General features: G+C 63.7%; 1 protein-coding gene across 1 annotated transcript in view; it reads left to right on the top strand.

Moving 5' to 3' along the window:
• The window catches only part of ERGIC1 (endoplasmic reticulum-golgi intermediate compartment 1), a 74,254-nt gene that overhangs the window by 35,151 nt on the left and 22,827 nt on the right, over positions 1-16,276 (top strand). The window contains exons 3-5 of the mRNA XM_084886208.1: positions 1,591-1,663; positions 11,533-11,627; positions 15,362-15,486. Coding sequence (XP_084742334.1) covers positions 1,591-1,663; positions 11,533-11,627; positions 15,362-15,486 — 293 coding nt within the window. The remainder of the gene's footprint in view (positions 1-1,590; positions 1,664-11,532; positions 11,628-15,361; positions 15,487-16,276) is intronic.

The following is a 16,276-nucleotide window of genomic DNA, read 5'->3' as shown; positions in this document are numbered from 1 at the left end:
CTTTACCGACCCGGGCCAGCAACGCCCTCCCTGCCCCCAGCGGACAGCTCCACCCTCTTCTCCGGCTCTCCCGGGTCAGTAGGGTTACCAGCGGCGTGGATCCTTCTAGAATGTTTTGAAAGCACAGCGAGGCGTGGCTATGCACAGGTCTGGGTTTTCAGCACAGGCAGGTGCACACCATGCACACCATCTCCCCGCCTTTCCCCCACTGCTTTGCCCCGGACGCCTCCATCCCAGCACACAGTAGGCCGCCACGCTCCTCCCTCCAGCCGTGTCCTCCTGAGCGAGCTGGGCGGCCCGCCGTGTGTGTGACCGGCCTGCGGCGGGCGGACATGGCTGGTGCCGGGACATTGCTGTCATGGCCGCCCTCGGCCATGCCTCTCCGTGTCCTGGCACGGTCACTTCCGTAAAGTAACTTTCCCAGAAGGGGAACGCCGGGGTCAGAGGGCGCAGGATTTAGAAGGCGCGGCCACATGGCCCCCGAGATGCGGTCTCTCTGCCGCCCTTGTCACCGCGCGCAGGGTGGCCAGCCCTCAGCGGCCGCTCCGTGAACAGATATTTATGAACGGGCCCTGGGGCCAGGCCGGGCCATGCCAAGACCGGGGCCACGCCGGTGAATGGGCTCGGGCTTCGTCCTGGAGGTGCGCAGGCCGAGCGGGCTGCCGACGCAGAGACATCTCCCGCCATCGTGATCCACGCTGTGAATCACGGGGAGACCGGCCGGGTGTGGGGGCCTCGGGGGTCGGGCCCGAGTCGCCTCCTCCCTCCCCTTCAGCAGCCGTGGGGCCTTGGACGGTTCTGGTCCAGTGTCCCCCCGCTGGCCGGCATTCTCCTGGGACCACATTCCTCCCGTCCAGTCCCTGAGTCAGGCTCCGAAGAAGCTCGAGCGTCTTGCCCAAACATGGATTGAAAAGCCCTCGTCCAGCCTTCGCGCTTTCCACTCACTCACTCATTCATTCATTCATTCATTCATTCAACAGAGACGTGTTTTGTTATCGCCTCAGAGGCAGGCCCCGTGCTGGACCCCGTGGCCGCCTGTGCTTCCGCCTGGCCTCCGCGGGAGAAAGCTGGGCCTGCCCCTCGGAGGGGCTGCCGTGAGGGGGTCGGTCCACCCCGGAGGGGCAGCTCCGTACCAGAGCCGTAGACTTGGCATCTGCCGTATCGGTCCACCTTTTGGGGAGCGGGGCTGCTTCCTATGGAGATTAAGAGCAGGAAGGGGCCCCTGGCTGGCGTGGCTTCGTGGCTGAGCATCGACCTGGGGACCAGGAGGTCAGGGTTCGATTCCCGGTCAGGGCACAGGCCCGGGTTGCCGTCTCGATCTCCAGTGTGGGGCGTGTAGGAGGCAGCTGATCGGTGATGCTCTCTCATCATTGATGTTTCCCTCTCTCCCCCCCTCTTCCTCTCTAAAAGAAAAAATATTTTTATGTAAAAAAAAAAAAGAGTAGGAAGGGGCTGAGGGTTTGCAGGGGGGTCTCTCCCGCTCCCTCTGAGCAGCTCTTTGGAGCAGGGGAAGGAGGGGCGGGGGGAGGGGTGCGGCCTCCGACCTGTGTGCCCTCCGCCCTCACGGTGCGTCTCTGTGGTTTCTTGCAGTCTCCGTCTGCTGCTGCCTCTTCATCCTCTTCCTCTTCCTCTCGGAGCTCACCGGATTCATAACCACAGAAGTGTAAGTTACCCCCTGGAGGAGGCTCAGAGGGCGGGGCTCTGACCCGAGAGAAACCTCGGGGCCTCCCAGACCTCTCCCAGCCCGGACACGGCCGCTCCTCTGTCTTCTGGGGAGTCGAAGTGTGAGCAGAAGGCAACGCTGCTGCGTTCCAGCAGGAAAGGGAATCCCGGCCCGTCCTGGGGGGCCTCCCGGGTCCCCCGGTGGACAGAGCTCTGTGGCCCTTCTTTCTGTCCCTCTGGTTGGCCGGGGGGCTTCTTCTCCTCTGACCCATCTGGGGCCATTCGATGCCAGTGCTGGGAGGGGTCAGAGAAAGGGTGCCGCTTCCCTCGGGGTGTGTGTGTGTGTGTGTGGCTGCTGCTGACCTCGGAGCCGGCCCCTCCGCGGGCCCCCGCCCCGCCCCCGGGCCCCCCGCCCCGCGCCCGGGCCCCCCGCCCCGCGCCCGGGCCTCCCGCCCGGCTCCCAGGCCCCCTACCCCGCCCCCAGCCCCCTACCCCGCCCCCGGGCCCCAGCCCCCGGGCCCGGGCCCCAGCCCCCGGGCCCCCGCCCCGCTCCCGGGCCCCAGCCCCGCCCCCGGGGCCCCCTGCCCCGCTCCCAGGCCCAGGCCCACACTCGCGGAGGCGTCGGCGCGGGTTTCCCGGCAGCGGCTGACGCACCGCGGGTCCGGCCCCGGTTCCCGGGAACGGCTCGGGCCACGTGCAGCACAGATGCCGAAGGAAGGGCTTAGTCACGGCCTCGGCCTCCGGGACGCCCCTCGGAGCGGGAATGCGCCCCGGGATCTTCCTGGCCTGGCCAGGGCCTCGAGGCGTCCAGGCCTCTGTTTCCGCGTTTACAGCCTAGAAAGACAGCGTGGGGCTTAGGCCCTGGCCACTCCTCCTCCGTCCAGCGCTGGAACTTTCTTTGTTGCTCATGGATGTCTCGGTTTCCTCTGCCTCCCGCTCCGCCACCGTGGGGAGCTGGACACAGCTGCTCGGGCCCCGAAGGGCCTTGTCGCTGTTTGAGCCTGAGCTCCTCTCAGCCGCACGCAGCCCCCGGGCGGGGAGACTGAGGCTCAGGCAGGCGGGGCTGGCCCACAGGCCCGCTGGCCTCGCCTCCCCTTGTTTCTGGGTGTAGCTTCCTGCCCTCCACGCCCCTCCCCCATCCCCCTCGTCCTTTCTGTAGCCCGGGGTCCTCACTGAGCGCTGGAAAAGGCACAGGACAAAGCCAGGCGGGCGTGGCTCCGTGGTTGAGCCTGGACCCATGAGCCGGGAGGCCACAGTTAGATTCCCGGTCAGGGCACCTGCCTGAGTTGCCGCTCCGTCCCCAGTTAGGAAGGCGTGCAGGAGGCAGCCGATCAGCAATTCTCTCACCGCCGATGTTTCTCTCGCACCAAACACACACAGCGCCCGTGAAGCCCCGTATGTGGAGCTTTGACTGTATTTCCCTGAAAGGACGGGAGCCCAGCTGCATCTGAGTGTGACGTGAGCAGTGAAGACTGTTGGGTGCAGGTGCCCCCGGAATGCACTTTGCTGTGTGTCTCCGGCATTCACGCCCAGCTGGCCCGGCTGTGTGTTCCGGGGCCCCGTGTCCCCCGGGGCCCCTCGTCCGGTGGAGACCAGCCCCCAAGGGCGTCTCCTCCCGGGTTCTGAGCTGCACAGACCCCGATCTCCGTGCACCTCCTCCTTCCGTTCCCCCGGGTGACATCACGCGCTGTCAGGCGCTCGGCACCTGGCACACCAGTGCCCCGTGAAGGCATTTCCTTTTCCCTCCCTTCCGTTCAGAACCGCCCCCTCGCCTCCCTCGCCTCCGGCTGACATCTGAGGGCGGCTCACGAGGTGGCTGCGGGGAGGGAGGCGGGGGTCCCGGCAGGTGAGCGCTGACGTCAGAGCTCGCGTCCGGAGCAGGCGGGCCGGGCTGCTGGGGGAAGGCGGCTCCAGCAAGCCCGGACGGCTCTGTGTACCCAGGGCGGGCTCTCTCTCCTTCCCAGAGCGCACTGTTCCCACCGCCCTGCCCCCTCCCCCCGACCTGCTCTGACTTCCTCTTCCTGGCTCCTGGGGGCACCCCGGATGCACCGGTCCCACCAGGTCCTGGAGAGGAATCCAAACCAGAGGCCATTCATCGAGTGTGCGCCCGCGTCCGGCCCTGGGTCCAAGCCCGTCTCCACGCGCCGTGTGAGCGGCCGGAAGGGGAGGGAGGGGAGTGGGGACAAGCAGAGAGGCCTCTGGGCCCAAAGCTCCACTCAGGACGGTGCCGGGACGCTAAGGCCCCTCGCTCCCTGCTGCCGGGTAACCGAGCACAGAGGTGCCCTCAGGGAGTCTGAGGGGTGCGGGCCGAGGAGCCACAGGGAAGAGGTTCTCCCGTGGGGTCTCCCCTCCCTCGGAGGCTCCCTGGCCCCGGGGCGTCCTGCCGATCCGGGAGAACGGAGGGTCTCAGGGCTTCTCCCTTTCGGAGCGGCCGGCCCGCCCTGGCAGCTGTGTGCCCACCGTGGGTCAGCCCCCTCCCTCGCCGCCCCCCCCCTCCCCCCGAAATGAGGTCACGGCGGGCTGGACCACACCGCTCCGAGCCGGGCCTGTGGTTATCCGTGACATCAGGCGCTATTCTGGCCCGGCCGGGGGAGAGCAGAGGCCTGTGTGTGTGGGTGGGAGGGTGGACTCCGGCCCGGCCCCTGGACGGGCGTTGGTTATGCTGGGAAAGGGCCCCCCGGGGTGCTCGGAGGCCCACTTTCCAGGGCAGCAGGCATCCCCCGCCCCAGCCCCTCTGCCTCGGAGAATGTGGCCACGGAACATTCCAGCCTTTGACGGCCCGGGCTCTGGCTGCTCTTAGTTATTAACCTGACGAGGATTTATAAATAAGAGACTAGCAGCTGGACCTCTCCGTTGACAATTTGTAGCATCATACGACGCCTCGTCATTTCCAGCTCTGAACGTATATCGTAGGCCAGTGGTCGGCAAACTCATTCGTCAACAGAGCGGCAAACCGCGGCTCTCGAGCCGCATGTGCCTCTCGAGCCACAGTTTGCCGACCACTGTCGTCGGCGACGCGCTGCCAGCCACCCAGGTCAGTGATTTACGATGATCAGCTGCTCATTCCGTCTCACAAAATCCCTTGAGGTGGGCACTGCTGTTCGCGCCAGCCCCACTTTCCCGCTGGGGAAACCGAGGCACCGGGAGGCTGAAACTCAGTGAGTTAGGGCGTGGTGGACTTGCCTGTCTCCCACCCTTCCCCGCCCCGAGCATGTGGCCCCCCGGGCGCCTGCAGCCGCTGCTTCTCGGTGGGAACAGTGGGCTGGGACATGGGTGCTCCCTCCAGGTGCGGGGGCCGAGCACTGGAGCTCCAGGAGGCCACGCCACCCGTGGGACGTGGCAGGTTCCCGTGACCGTGTCCCCGCAGCTCCCCGGGCGGGCCCCGCGCGAGGAGGCCCGCAGCTCAGCGGGAGGAGGAGCTGACTTCTCGGAGCCCGGAGACCCGCCTGGGAGCCGGGCCGGTGGAGAGCCACAGGGAGGGAGGCTGCGGGCCTCTCAGCACAGCGCAGGGTCAGGTTCATGCCTCTAAGCTCACCCCAGGGCCGGGGCCAGGGGAGGAGGCTGGCGATGACGGGGCAGAGGGGCCGAGGGGCCCAGCACAGCGGCCGTGGAGAAGGCGTGGGGCAGGACTGGGTGTCTGCCATGGGCTGGTTTTGGGGGCCTCACAGCACCGGGGATGGTCAGGGCATCAAACTTCGCGTGCTCGCTTGCGTAACCTGCGTGTGTGTGTGTGTGTGTGTGTGTGTGTGTCCCTCCCCCCGCCCCCCCCCAGCCCGTGCTCGGGGCCTCACTGCCCGGTAAGTTTCCATTAAACCCACTTGGAAGCGCGGCGGTCAGGGACTTGGGGCAGGAATCCGAACTATTCAAGTGCTGCTTTCAAAGCAAATAAAATTGTTTTCCGTGGATGTCATCGGGCTCACGCCTCAGCCGAGAATCTCAAGGCCCCTCCGTTTCACTCCGCCTACGCTCCCCCCCGCCCCCCCACACACACACCCCTCGCCAGCGCCTCTCTCCTCTCCCTACATGGCCAGGGCTCACCCCCGTCGCCCCCCACGCCGTCCGTCGCAGACTCCCTGACGCGGTCCGGTGTCCCCCACATGGAATGTGCCCCCCGCGCCCCCCGCGTCCCCTCCGCCGCCGGGCGCCTGCCCCGGGCGTCCCGTCGGCGAACCCCGGCTCTGAGTGCTGGCGGCTCAGCCCTGGTCTCGCCTCGTGGGGGAGTCGGCCGCTGCGCGCGTGGGGAGCGGTGGGGGCCGGCAGAGGGGGGCTGTGGGGCACAAAGGGAGTGGAATCCCTGAGCAGCTCCACACCCTGTGGCTATTGGGGCCATGGGTGGGGGTGAGCACCTGACGGTTATCAGGGAGATGGTGACACCTTTCGCCTCCTTTTTCACTGGTTGCTGTCCCACCCGGTGTCATTCAATGGAAAGGACATGGCCCTGGGCTCCCTGGGCTCTGGGTTCAGATCCCGCCTCTCCCTCTTCCCGACCGGGTGACCTTGGCCAAGCTGTCTGGGTTCATCCTGTGGAAAGAAAGAAGTAACCCCTTTCGAACCCGGGCTGGTCCTGCGGGTGACATGAGGCCCGGCCTGGGGAAGCGTGGCACCATGGAGAGCCCAGGATGGGGCCGTCGCCTCTGTTCGTTATAAGAGAGGCCGGCATTGACCGGGCCTGGAACGTACCAGGGCAGTGCTCGGTGCCCTACACCCATGAGCACACTTCTTTATGTATTTGTTACTTTAAATATTTTTTTTACCCATTTCGGAGAGGAAGGGGAAGGGGGAGAGAGAGAGAGAAACACCCATGATGTGAGAGAATCATGGATTGGCTGCCTAACTGCACGCCCCCCTCTGGGGATCAAGCTGGAAACTTGGGCACGTGCCCTTGACCGGGAATCAAACCATGACCTTCTGGTTCATTGTTCGGCACTCAACCACTGAGCCACGCCAGCCGGGCCACGCGTGAGCACATTTAATCCCCACCACAGGGCCCTGGGTGCTATACCTGTTGTTACCAACTCAGTCGACGTTGGTATTATAACAGCAGTGAACGCAGTGGACACTCAGGGAGCACGTGCTGTTTACTGAGGTCGTCCACGTCTGTGGCTGCCCCCGTGGTACATCTGGGGAAACCGAGGCTGGTGGAGGCAGAGCCCGGGGCCAAGGTCAGTCAGCCAGGAGGTGGCAGAGGCAGGATTTGACCCCAAGAGCCTGGACTCCCACCATGATGCCCTCCACCGGAGCGAAGTGAGTGACAGACCCCCTTCCCCGGGCAGCCTGCCGCCGTATGGCCAGTCCTCACCCAGGCTGGAACTAGCCGGAATCCATGGCCCATTTTTGTCTGTCTCACCTGCATCCACGTCACCATCTCCCCGACCAGACAGCACATTTCCATGAGCTGGGAGGTTCCCTTTCCCCCCTTGCACACCTCCCCCACCACCACCACCACTATTCTGACTTCTTTTACCATCGATTAATTCTGCCTGTCTTTATGGGTTTTGTTTTTTTAAAAATATTTTTTATTGATTTATTTATTTTTTTTTTTACAAAGAGGAAGGGAGAGGGATAGAGAGTTAGAAACATCGATGAGAGAGAATCATCAATCAGCTGTCTCTTGCACCCCCCCCTCCCCCCCCCACTGGGGATGTGCCCGCAACCAAGGTACATGCCCTTGACCGGAATCGAACCTGGGACCTTTGAGTCCACAGGCTGATGCTCTATCCACTGAGCCAACCCGGTTTCAGTTTTATGTGTTTATATATATACACACACACACACACACATACACACACACACACACACACACACACACACATATATATATATATATATATATATATATATGTTTTTATTGATTTCAGAGAGGAAGAGGGAGGGAGAGAGTTAGAAACATCCATGATGAGAGAGAAGCACTCACCGGCTGCCCCCTGCACACCCCACACTGGGGATTGAACCACAACCAGGGCCTGTGACCTCCTGGTTCCCAGGTCAATGCTCTGCCACGCCGGCCGGGCTGACGAGGCCTGTGTTCACACTTCACAGAAGGTTCTACCTGTTTTACCGGCTCAGAGAGGTGGAGCGGCTTGTCCCCGGCCCCCCAGCCTCTCAGGGGCAGAGCCGGGGCTGAGCCCACATCCGCCTGTCGCTGCCCGGGGTCTTCTCATCGCCCCCCAGGGACAGGAAGAACCGGGCCCACCAGAGTCCCCAGACGTCGGTGAATCCATAAAAAGTTCATTTTCGCCCCAAACGGGCTTTAAAGTCACCTGTGAAAACCAGTTTGGCCCGGGCAGCGAGGGGAGCCTGCCAGGCAGGCCCGGGGTGACACCGCTGCTGGGCGGCGGGCAGCCAGCAGCCGGGGCGATGCCGGGACCCGCTCGGAGGCGGCCGCACTGACCTCACCGGCCGCACAGGTGGCTGCCGTCCACCCCACAGCCCAGGCCCTCCGGGAGCACCGGGAGCAGCCAGCGGCAGCCTCCCTAACCAGACTGGCCGAGCTCGGCAGGGAGTGGTCTCCCAGCCTCCCCAGCCCCCCAGCCCTCAGCCCCTGGGCTGGGAGCGCCTCCCGCAGGGGCCTCGGGGTGTGCTCACCTGGCGCCACACCCGGCTCACCTGGCCCTGGGAGCTGAGGTCACCTCCGAGGATTGCCAACGGGTGACATCATCCCACAATGCCTCAGTGCTGCGGGCCCGCCTCCCAGGTGGGAGAGGTGAGCAGCTTCAAGGAAGAGCCTCCCTGTGCTGGGAAGGGAGGCTGGGCTCTCCCTCGGTGACCCGGTGACCGTTCTGTGAATCACCCCAAAGTCTCATTAGCCAACAACCCTCCTGAGCTGCGGCGTGGGGCTGGGGTGCCCCGAGACGCCCATCCTCCAGCATCACCCCCTGTGATCCTGTCTGCTCCCATCCCCCACTCCACCCCCACCCCCACCCCACCCCCTGCACATTGGTCCTTCCTGTTTTTGGATGCGGGCCAGCCAGGCCTTTGTCTCCCCAGAGGACCCCCCCGTTTTTCCGGTGACCGTGGATGCTGAGGACCAGCCCCCCCCCCCGTTTCCCCGGTGACCGTGGATGCTGAGGAGCAGGGCCCCCCCGTTTCCCCGGTGACCGTGGATGCTGAGGACCAGGGTCCCCCCGTTTCCCTGGTGACCGTGGATGCTGAGGACCAGGAGGAGGAGGCCAAAGGCAGCCGGGAGCTCGGGCAGAAGGCAGACCTGGCCGGGTGGGGTTGCAGCTTGGCCATTTCCTGCTGTGTGGCCTCGGGATGGGACCTGCCCTCTCCGAGCCTCGGTTTCCTGCCTGCAGAAGGGGGATCCGGACGTCCCGCAGGGGCAGGCGGGACCCCGTGAATGCCCACAGACGCGCCTGGGCCGTTCCGGCTCGATGGGCTGGAGGCCCAGCTGTCGGAAGGCTGAGCTGGGCAGGCCTCGCTCCCATTTCTGGGAACACTCTGGCCCCGGGTGTGTGTGCTGTGAGGGAGCCCCCGTTCTTATTGACTGCGTGCCCACCATTTCACACTCAGGGCTGGGCACGGGCAGGATCTTCGTAAAAACAGACGCCCTGGCCCTGGCCTGACTGACTCTTTCCCCAAGAAGCGGCCACCGACGAGGCTCTCGGAGGAGGGGCTGGTTAGAGCTGCCGTCCTTCACGTACGGCCAGGGCCCAGGGGCCGCCTGGCGCTGCCCGTAGCTGCTCACGAGGCCTGTAGATCCAGCTCCCTCCTGTGGAGGGCGCTCTCCGGGAACCAGGCATCCGGCACGGCTCCCCAGGGCTGCCTCCCAAGGCCGGGGTGTGAAGGAAGGGAGAGAGTTAGAGACATCCGTGATGAGAGAGAAGCACTCACCAGCTGCCTCGTGTACGCCCCACACTGGGGACTGAACCACAACCAGGGCCTGTGCCCTGACCGGGAATCGAACCGTGACCTCCTGGTTCCCAGGTCAATGCTCTGCCACGCCGGCCGGGCTGACGAGGCCTGTGTTCACACTTCACAGAAGGTTCTACCCGTTTTACCGGCTCAGAGGTGGAGCGACTTGTCCCTGGTCGTTTTGCAGGTTCGCTGGCCTCGAGCTCAGCAGCCACACAGAACCCGGTGCCTCCCTCCCACCGCCGCTTCTCTTCCTGGGAATGGTTCCGGGCGATGCCACGCCCTGTCCACCAGCGAGCCGCCCACTCTGGCCCCCCTCCCCTCTCCCCTTCCCCTTCTCCATCCCCTCTCCCCGGCCGCAGCCCCCGCCGCCCGGACTCAGAGGCATGGCGGCCCCCGGTCAGCCTTCCTACGGCAGCAGAGGGAGGCCATCACTCGAGCCTGACCCTGGTGCTGGGCTCGGGTTCAAGTGCGAAGCCTCCGCGTGGCCTCGGAGCCCGCCAGACCTGCCCCCGCCCATCCTCTGGCCCCCTGCTTCCCTCTGCTCCACATGCAGCCAGCGACCTCCATGGGTCCCCAAGGAGCCGTGCCCCCCCCCCAGGCCTCTGCCCGCTGTCCCTGGAGACCCCTCCCTCCTCGTCAGGACAGCCCTCCCCCCCAGACCTCCGCAGTGCCTCCTCCGGGCAGTCTCCCAGCCCCTGTCCCGAGGGCAGCCATGCCGCTGGCCCTCTGGGGGTTCGGGGGGGGGGGAGGGGCGGCGCATGTCTTTCCGTCAAGGCAGTCACCTGGTTGGCTGCTTACCCAGGAGGCAGGGGTGTCCGAGCCCGTGAGGGCCGAGGCCACGGGCCTGGGTCCTCTCTCTCCAGGGCCGGACAGGCCGGGGCTCGGACTACAGGTTGAATGGATATGTGTTGCTCACGGATCCCAGTGTGGCTATTATTTCTGACAACAAGGTGTCACGTCTCCCCTATACCGCCCCCCCCCCCCCAAGAGTGTGTCACCCCCCACTCTGAAGCTGGTGACTGTTACCTCGTGCGGCAAAGGGACCTTACAGTGTGATTACTCGTATGTTGAGGGTTTGAGATGGGAGGTGACCCTGGGTTGTGCATGGGGGCCGGGTGAAACCACGGAGGGCTTCTCGGAGGAAGGGGGCGGTGAGAGGGGCGGAAGAGCCACCGGCTGGCTGGGAAGAGAGGAAGGGGCTGCGCGCCGAGCGGCCTCCGGACGCCGAGAAAGGCAGGGAAGTGCCTTCTTCCCTGCAGAGCGTGTCTGGACTTACGACCTCGGGGAGCGTCGTCACCTTCTCGGTCACTGACTCTCTGGCAGTGGCTGCAGCAGCCACGAGACACGCCACAGCGCTCCCGCGTCCGCAGACCTGGTCCCCCCCGGGGTTTGTGACCGTCGGGGTGGGAGGGGCGCTCAAGAGAAGGGGAAGGGCCCGGCCAGTGTGGCTCAGTGGTTAAGCATCAGCCTACGAACCAGGCAGTCACGGTTTGATTCCTGGTCAGGGCACATGCCCGAGTTTTGGGCTCGATCCCCAACAAGGGGCATGCAGGAGGCTGCTGATCTCTCTCCATCTCCCTTCCTCTATGAAATCCATAAAAATATATCAATAATAATAATAATAAAGACAGAGGGGGCAGGAAGGTGTCGTGTGCCTGGGGGTGCAGGCTTTGGTCCCTGGGAAGGCCTGGGGTTCTCAGTGGTGTGTTCACACCGCTCCATTCACACCCCATGTAACAGCCGTGTTCACAGAGGTGACAGCCGCTGAGCTCCCACAGGGAGAGGCAGGGCCGGGACTGGAGCTTGAATCCGACTCCACTTGCTCTTGCCTCCAGGTGCTAGGCCAGCCTTTGGAGGGAGCCTGCCATGGGACGGTGACCCCGCTGGCCTGTACCTGAGCGGGCGCAGGCCCCCCGCCCCGGAGGGAGTGCAGGCTCCGGAGCCGGAGTCCCCCCTCCTGGCGGTCCCGGTGGCCCTGCCCCCCCTCAACCAGGCTCTGCGCTGTCTCCTCAGGGTGAACGAGCTGTACGTCGATGACCCGGACAAGGACAGCGGGGGCAAGATCGACGTCAGCCTGAACATCAGCTTACCCAACTTGCACTGCGACCGTGAGTATTCCCCGCAGCCCTCCCCCCGGCATGACCCCCTCCCCGCCCCCCACCCCTTCCCGTGTAGGCAGAGCTTGGTACACAATTGTGAGACAGCCGGGGCCAGCTAAGCACACAGCGCAAGCTGCCAGCCACAGGTAGCATGTGATCCCATGTGATGCACTTGGTGCTTTCTGGGATAAAAAGCAAGAAATTGCTAACGGGGGTTACCTCTGGAGAGTGGCCGTGTGTGCGTGCATGTGTGTGCGTGTGTGTGTGTGTGTGTGTGTGTGTGTGTGTGTGTATGTGTGTGTGGATGGGAAGAGGTGTCAGAGAAGCAGGTCAGAGAAGCAGAGTTAGGTTCCCTGCAAATGGTCGATTGAGGGAGGGCTCTCAGAAGGAACCTGTAGGGTGTCAGGGAGGCGAGAGGACACGCAGAGATGTGTAGTGTGTCAGTGACACCGTGGTTTGTCCCTCCTGGTAGCAAGGGGCCTCCAGCCAGCCCGGAGGGTCCCCTGGGAAGGCAGGCAGCTCGGAGCTGCCAGCAGCCACGGAAGCTTCCTTTTCTACTTCACACTCTGTTTTGTGGGTTTCATTTGTTTCAACGAAGAGGATGAGTTATTTGTATAAACACAACTCCTTGGAAGAGCGGCATGTGGACCAGATTCTGGCTCTTTTGGTCAGTAACACTGGCTCAGGCAACCTCTCCCTCCTCGGTTTCCTCATCTGTAAAATGGGCTTGGTGCTCTCTGTTGTCCGAAGCCGTTGAGAGGATGTGGTAAGCTGGTTCCTAGGCTGGTGGGCGAGTGGCCTGGTGTCCCCTCTGGGACTGGGCTTCTAGCAGCTCCTCTGCCCCAGCCTGGCACAGAACTCCCTGCCTTCCTATGAGGGCAGGACACTGGACGGGCCTGCGGGCAGAGACGGGGACCGGCCCCGTTCCTGCTGTGCTGAGAATTGCATCACAGCCCTGACGCCACAGTGGGCCCCGCGCCAGGGAGCCTGTTGAAATAGGTCGGCTGTATTTTTATTTTAATCCCCTTTCTCTTAGAAAAATAACTCCTCTGGCAGCTTCTCCTTCAGGAACTGGTCATGTCTCTGGAACAAGGAAATGCTTCGGCCAGAGGCCTGGGACCCGAGGGACAGGGGGAGGGGAGAGGAGAGGTGTGGCTCTAGGCTCCGTCCCAGCTCCGGGCAGCGGCCCAAGAGGGGCGGGCGGGCGGCCTCCAGCGGCGGCCGCGCGGGCTCCCGGGGTCCTTCCTGCCCCTCTGCGGGGCCCACGCCCTGGAATTTTTCAAAGAGAACGGCGAGTTTACGTTACAGGGAAACCAGTGTGTGCTCATCGTTGTACCCGGGAAAACCCAGAGCCGTGCGGAGAGGAGGAATCGCCCACCTTCACCCCCGATGGCCTCGCTGCCGGACGGTCAGGCCGTCCTGTCCCGCCGGCTCTCCTCCCCGTACATTTCCAAACCGCTGAGCTCATGCTGCTGTGCAGGCCCATGTCCTCTTCTCACTCGACGGGCTTTTTCGGTTACACAACGAATCCAGGAATACTTTATCTTTTAAAATTCCTCAATAAGGTACATGTCCAAAATACAGAAATAGGCCAAGAAAAAAGGAAAAAAAAGACACGTTCCCCAGGGTGCCACCCGCCCCAGAGGAGGCCTCTGCCAGCAGTGGGCCCCCTGCCCCCACCCCTGTGTCCGTCCGTCCGTCTGTCTGCCGACCTGCCTGTCAGCATTCTTTCTTTTCTCTGTCCATCCTTGAGAAAACGGGATGGGACCTTTCGGGGCTCCGTTCTCCAGCTCATATCTCGGAGCTGTTCTTCCATTCCTCATCCCTCGTAGGATTAGCAGCGAAACGGTAACCACAGCCAGCACCGGCGCGGCTCCAGGCCGGGCCAGGCCCTGTCACGCACGCGTTAGCTGGGTCAAGGTGAAAGGCGTGAGGGCCCGTGGGGTCCCACCCGAGCTTCGTTGTTGCTTAGCTGTGAGGTCGCAGGCCCGTTCCTTAGCCTCTCTGTGCCTCCGTGTCCCCCCCTCCCCCCCCAGGGATGTGCCTGGCCATGCGACCTGCCCCGCAGGGATGTCCAGAGGGAGCATTGGGGCCTAAAGGGCACCCCGAAGAGTGTCTAGTGCCTAGTGGGTGCTGTTTTACCTCTCTCTCCTCCTCAGACACGTGGGCTGGAGGAGGCCCCGGAGCTCAGGGAGGTTAGGTCACTTGTCCGAGGGGCTGCACCTGCCCTCGCAGCCTCTCCCCACCCCTGGGGCCCGGCATCCTGAGGAGGCCGGTCCACGGACCGGGCACCGGCGATGGGCAGCTGGCTGGCTGCTTCCAGCTGTCACAGTTCCACATAAGGCTGCCCGGAGCGCCTCCCGCACACCCCCGCTCTCTGTGCATCGGGGGCCAGGCTCCTGGGACGGAACTGCCGCCTCACGCGGGGACCCGCTGTGCGAGCCTCACGCCCGGGTCCTGCAGGCCCGCGAGCATCCTCGTCAAAGGCTGCCTCTCGTCCTCTCCTCTGGGTGGGCCCTGGTCCACGGCCCGTCTCCACGGAGGAACCGGGCTGTTCCCTGTTAAGATGAGCTCACTTAAATTTTTTAATTTATATTTTATTGATTTTGTACAGAGAGGAAGGGAGATAGAGAGTTAGAAACATCGATGAGAGAGAGTCTTCGATCAGCTGCCTCTTGCACACCCCCTACTGGGGATATGCCCGCAACCAAGGTACATGCTCTTGACCGGAATCGAACCCGGGACCCTTCAGTCCCCCAAGCCGACGCTCTATCCATTGAGCCAAACCGGTTTTGGCTAAGATGAGCTCACTTAAAACACTGCTTCCGGCTGCCCTGTCTCTCCCCGGCAACCTCCATCCTGGAATTCTCCTCAGGGACATTTCTGAGTGTCTGTCGTTTACGAGGACCCCCCTACCCCCACCCCCAACACCTCCTTGCCACGTGGACCCTCTCAGGACAAGCTGTTGGCGTGCGCCTGCCCATTTTCCAGGCTGGGAAGCCGAGGCACAGAGGTGCTGGAGTCCCACTGGAGTCCCCAGGTTTCCCATCTAGTGACTGAGCAACCCCAGAGAGTGCCTGAGCTCCTGCAGGGCGGCCTGCAGTAAAGGGAGGTGTGAATGAGTGAATGAAGGAAGAATGAGGAATGAATGAATGAATGAATGAATGAGCCGGTTTAACCAGGGACCCAGAGGCTGGCAGAGGCCCGTGAAGCGCTGAGGTCCATTAAGCCCTTGCCACTCCTGGGCGTTGGACGCTGTTGTAAGCGTGTTGTGTCCATCTGAACCGTCTGAGCCTCGTGACTCCCCAAGGAAGGAAGGCTTAATTGTCATCACCCCGTTTCCCAGGAAAGAAACGGAGGCCCAGAGCGATGCAGAGCCTCTGCCAGGGCTGGTAAAGGCTGCCAGGGCCGGGCCTCAGGCCTCCTCCTAACCCTGACCCTCTGCCGCCTGCCCACAGCCTCCACCCCGCAGCCTCCACCCCACACCCCAGTCCTCCATCGCTATCCCCATTTCTTCCCCTCGTCCTTTCCAGCCGCAGACGGGGGGCGGGGGGGAGGGGGGGAGGAGGGGGCTGGCGCGGACAGCTGGCTCCCTCTTAGTCCAGGGTCACTTTCTCCTCTCCCGATGGCTGACACCCCCTCTGTGACTCTTGGGCCCAGCGCCGCCTGCCCATGAGTGGAGGGAGGAGGGGCTGGTCCTCCCCCGTTTCTGGCTGACTGGCCCTCCCTCCTCGGCCTCGCAGTGGTCGGGCTGGACATCCAGGATGAGATGGGCAGGCACGAAGTGGGCCACATCGACAACTCCATGAAGATCCCGCTGAGCAACGGGGCCGGCTGCCGCTTCGAGGGCCAGTTCAGCATCAACAAGGTACAGAGGCCCGGGCCGCCCCTCGGTGCTCGGCCTCCCTGGAAACCGAGGCCCAGCTGTGCACCCCTCGCCTCCCCCGGGCATTCCCGAGAGGGGGGTCAACACCCCGGGGTCTGGCAGTGCCTGCCGAGGTCTGTGTGGGGGGTCCAGGCTCCTGGGCTTCGGAGCCCCTGCTGGCTGGAGCAGGTGGCTGGGGGTGGGGAGTAGGGGGGCAGGGAGTAGAGGGGGCAGGGAGTAGAGGTGGGAAGACGGCAGCATTGGCAGCCCTGAGCCCTGCTTTTGCGTCCCAGCTCCATCCCCTCTTGGCCAAGCAACTGCCTCCCAGTCACTCACCCATCTGAGCCTCCGCTGTCTTTATTGGATTTTTTCCCCAAAAAATTTATTTTTTATTGATTTCAAAGAGTAAGGGGGGAGAGAGAGAGAGAGAGAGAGAGAGAGAGAGAGAGAGAGAGAGAGAGAGATCAGTGATGAGAGAGAACCACTGATCAGCTGCCTCTTGCATGCCCCACACCAAGGGTCAAGCTTGTAACCCGGGCACGTGCCGTGACTCAGAATCCAACTGTGACCTCCTGGTTCATAGGTCGACACTCAACCCTCGAGCCATCCCGGTCCCGCTCAGCCTTGGTTTTCACAGCTTTCACTGGCTCACAGGTGACGTGACCGGCGTGTCTGTTCACTGCAGAGCACAGCTCGGGCCAGCCCCTGCCCCCACCCGGGACAGGTGACCGGTTCATGCCTTTGAGGGGCTCACTGTCGAGGGGTGATGGGCGGGTGAGGTTCGCAGCCGACC

This window comes from Pipistrellus hanaki, assembly GCF_964339955.1.
Source record: "Pipistrellus hanaki genome assembly, chromosome: 5".
NCBI classification, from domain to species: Eukaryota; Metazoa; Chordata; class Mammalia; order Chiroptera; family Vespertilionidae; genus Pipistrellus; species Pipistrellus hanaki.
This window is presented reverse-complemented; position numbering and strand designations above follow the sequence as displayed.